The 4,447-nt window shown below is 35.6% G+C and overlaps 1 protein-coding gene across 1 annotated transcript; it reads right to left on the minus strand.

The window, feature by feature from the left end:
* Window positions 1–2,060: 2,060 nt before the first annotated feature.
* Window positions 2,061–4,102, minus strand: LOC113501525 (facilitated trehalose transporter Tret1-like; the record flags this gene model as incomplete). The annotated part of the gene is made up of 6 exons (XM_026882712.1): window positions 3,640–4,102; window positions 3,321–3,550; window positions 2,868–3,191; window positions 2,552–2,684; window positions 2,217–2,434; window positions 2,061–2,141 (listed from the first exon to the last, which is right to left on the minus strand). Coding segments are annotated over exons 1-6 (1,053 nt in total), but the record flags the coding sequence as incomplete, so codon positions are not given.
* Window positions 4,103–4,447: the final 345 nt, after the last annotated feature.

Raw genomic sequence — 4,447 nt, forward strand, 5'->3', positions numbered from 1 at the left:
TCGGTTTCAATTGCTTTTCAAGATACTTCTATTCAAAATGCATATCTATTAATGTTACTTTCAAATCAGCAGCATGATTTTCGCTGAAAATTCTTCTAAAACCCAGAACACGGCAGTAACTGGGTCAACATGTTCGAGATTCGCAACCCCGCATTACTGCCCACATCCTCATATTGTATCGGTCTTTGATCTGCCGTTCTCGCGGCTGTTACAACCAAATATCAAATATTTGGACGATATCATCCGTATGAAATATGGATACGATCATGGATGTATGCTCACGTGCGCATTTAATTTCCGTATTGTAAGGGAAGCGGTTTATGCTTTCGTTATAAATTTTCTTTTTAATGCAAATTCGGTTACGAGACATAGCTCTGATCAGTTTTTTTCTAAAAAAAATATATAGGAAAAGCAGATTACGGTTTTGATTTTTACGCCATAAGCTTTACGTCGTGTAGTATATTATTAAAAGTTCATTATTATTGAACGTAAAAGTTGCTAAAAAAGAAAAATAATAAAAAATACGACTAATAAGATAATGTAACAACAACTTTTATAAGCCCGGATTTTAAATTATGAGACCACAAAAAGGAACTGAAAACGAAGTGCCAGTGTTATGTCGTAACGAGAATAATAAATAGCATATTTGACAATACACACTTAGGCCAAAATTGCCAAGGCCTCATTTTTGGGCCGTGATTTATGCCAGGCCGGGCCGGCCTACCGCCCAGATTTATCGCCATTCTACGAACACTTTATTTCTCCGCATTATTACCAACAGTCTGTTTCCTAGATTATCATACATAACTATTCTTTCTGATTTCTTCGTGTATCATGATTCTGCATTTGGTCACCTGTTGCTTTTAACATGATTAACTTATTAAACGCACTAGTATTGTTACATTTCATATTTTCAAAAAATCGTTTCTCTCTTGTTCTTCAACAGCTACTCCTGTTCATTTATTTTATTTATTCAGTCTTTAAATAAACTATAATAATATATCTGCCAATACGTATTACAACTACTCCTCCTAGTTCGTAAAGCTGAAATATCTGTTAAAAACCATATGTAGCAAGTTAAACAAATGTAAACGAACTTCATGAACTTTGATTTACACCATATTCAAAACTTTGAAAAAGATCCGCCTAAATCTTCATCTATCAAAGAGAAAGATAAAGCGGTTCACAAGTTTGGACAGTTTAACGAGTGCGTTGAACTACTCAGGGCAGATGAGCAGTATACAACTTTACTACAACTCAGGCGAGACCAGCTTTGGGTGGCAGCTCACAATGATATGACTCAAGACTCACCAAGTGTTCGTTTGATATTCAAGACTTATAATCACTTAATAACTCTAAATATCTTAATTCGAGTATCAAAGTTACGAAGGTAAATTTTCATAACAAATTAAATTTTAGTTATTGTATCCAAATGAAACAACTTTGAATAATTACAGTAATTTAATTAAGTTCAAATTTAAATTAATATTAAACAACTCTGTTAACACTGACATTGGAAATTCACTCTTCGATTCTGTTTTTCTCACATTCATTCACAAAACAGTTTCTTATTTATACAACCATAAATTAGTTTTTTAAGGCAACATAAAACTCTCTTCAGGAATCTTCACATTTTTCACTTGCCCTTACATCATCACCATTGAGTTTCCTTTCCAGTTCTTCCACAGACTTACCATTAGTCTCAGGAAGTAGTACTAATGTAATGACTACTCCTAAGAAGTTAATGACCGTAAACATGTAGAAGCTCATGTGGGCTCCGTAGCTGCTCGTGATGGCACTGAAGGCCAAGAGTTGGATGAAAGCCATGAACCATGCCAACATTACTAAATATCCCATCAATTTCCTCGGATCTGGAAAATAAGGATGAATAAAAATGGTTGAGTAGGTAACAAGAAGTCATATTATTATTATAATTCGCCAACTTACTTGAAAATTGAATAGCTCAGGCATAACTATGAAAGGTACAGGAGTAATGCCACCGCCATAGCAGCAAATCACGATTGCTAACATGAGGACGTTAAGCCAGCCAGGTGTGACCCATCCGTGCACTTGAGTAAGCCTGTTGTTGCTAGGCAGGCAAAAGCTAGAGCTGATGCGAGGTATGCCATCAATAGAATAGGCTGGAAAAATAAATAAATAAATTAACATTTGTCTATTTCTAATAATTCCAAAATTTCCTTGGTTTATTCACTGACCTTTCTTCCCAATTTATCCACTGTAGCAAATGTGAAGAGTGAGCCGATTGTCATAAAAATAGGTATGCTGAGGGACTGCAGCTCTGGACTCAAACCTACACCAGAGGTAGACAGTATGGTAGCCGCATAGTTCAATATAGTAAAACCGCCGCTTGTGGCTCCCGCGAGGATAATCAGAATCATAATGACGAAAGCTTTTCTCCATGCCTTGGTTGTGACTAAAATGTGACGAAAGTATTTACAGTATCTTATAAACAATTGCTAAAACCTAGCCTAAATGTTTAATTATAATTGAACAGGTGAGTTAAATAAGAAAAATAACTTTTAACACTTACATATAGTGATCAACGATACATCAGGTATAGATTTAAAATAATCGTCATCCTTTTTTATCGCATTGACTTCATTTTGAATTTCTTTATCCTCAACTTCAATTCCTCTTAAAAATGAAAGAGTACTGGCCGCCTCCTAAAAACATCGTTTTTTTGTCTAATCCTGTTCAAAACATTATTTTTCGTATTGCGCAAAAATGATAAATTTCCTTCCGCTCTATGTATAGTGGACACTCTGAAGTATTGACATTTTCGAAGGAAAGAGGAAAAATCTTTTATAATCTACATTTATCAGATAAACCAAATAGTAACAAGTTACCTCAATCTTTCCCACTTTCACTAAATGTGCAGGTGACTCGGGAGCTTTTAGAAACAGTCCAAATCCTAGTATTGGTATTCCAATTACAACCCATAGTACGGTATAATAGTCTAAGTACCCTCCTAACGCGTATATAATGAGAATGCCCATACTTTGTGCGATCACAAATATCGATAGCAAAGTGCCTCGAATGCTGTCCTGAGCAAACTCTTTAATGTACATAGGAACGACATGGAAGCACCCTCCCCCAGCCATACCACACGCCACCCGGCCTATGATCAAGCAGGTCATGGAGGATGGAAATATTTTGAAGACCCATGTCAACTGGAATAAAAAGAAATTATTATTATTATTTCCTGATTTTAAAGCGCGCAAGAAAAATATAGTAGTGTATTCTGAATTATGGCCTAGACCAAGACAAGGCAGCGTATATAAAATCACAATTTCTCTTACCACTTGAAGCGCCAGCATTATTAATATTCCCGGTTTTCTTCCATATCTTTCTACTAATGGTACGAAAAATAGCACTCCCACCATTCCCGCCAGTGAGGGTGCACTAGCGATCCATGATATTTCACTGTCACTGAGTGGTCTACCAGCCGGAGACTGTTCTGACTGCAGTAGTTTCGTCACAGGTGACATCCAGCCACATTGAAGACCATACGTCAAATTTGGAAGGTTACCTAAAATTGTTGTATCCAGAAAAACATAATATAATCCGTCTAAGTTGCACTTTAAGAAGAATAGTAAAAAACAAAATATTTGTTTTTACTTAGGAACGTAAGCGCCCATTGGACTTTTGTATGCCCTTTTGACTTTAGAGTGCTATCAGCGGACATTGTGGACGGTCAAAGAACAAATCAAATCTTATTAAAGAAATTGTTATTTTGATGATGTCCCGACAGACACACAACACTTATACAACTGAAACAGGTTGTTGCAAACAACTTATCTATATTTGTTGATATCCTCAGGTTGCCATTGAGAAATTTCCTACGATTCGCGTGACTATCAATTGCGATAGTAGAATTTAATCTTGCTCTTTTACATCACCCCCTATGTGTTGGTTACAATAATATTATCATGTATGCAATGTTTGAATACTTATCTTATGTAATCAAAATAAAATTCATTTGCTTCAAATAGTTTACCGTAGGAAGTCGCAATGTTTTAAATGTCTACGCAGCCCATAACATTCTTAACCCGTCCTTATTCAAAAATATTAATAACTAGCTGACCCGGCAAACGTTGTTTTGCCATGTATATAATATATTATGTTATATCTAGACGGCGATAGGCTGAGATGATGATGATGATGATATGTAGAAAAGAAATGCTGTTTAAACAACAAAACTTTACTATTATGGCAGTTGAAAAAAAAAATAGTGCAAGAGAGTGTACAATATTCTTAGTCCGTCTTTAGCCAATAAAAACAAACTGGGTGGTTTTAAAAACATGGCTTAGGTTTGAAAGCACGGTGTTTCTAAATTTAAGCCATGTACAGACAATGTTTGTCAAACCTGCCATTCAAGATGCTGGCTTCAATCACGTGTTTCATTTTTTAGGTTGAAATATTGGAA

The sequence above is a fragment of the Trichoplusia ni genome, chromosome 2 (assembly GCF_003590095.1).
Source record: "Trichoplusia ni isolate ovarian cell line Hi5 chromosome 2, tn1, whole genome shotgun sequence".
Classification (NCBI taxonomy): Eukaryota; Metazoa; Arthropoda; class Insecta; order Lepidoptera; family Noctuidae; genus Trichoplusia; species Trichoplusia ni.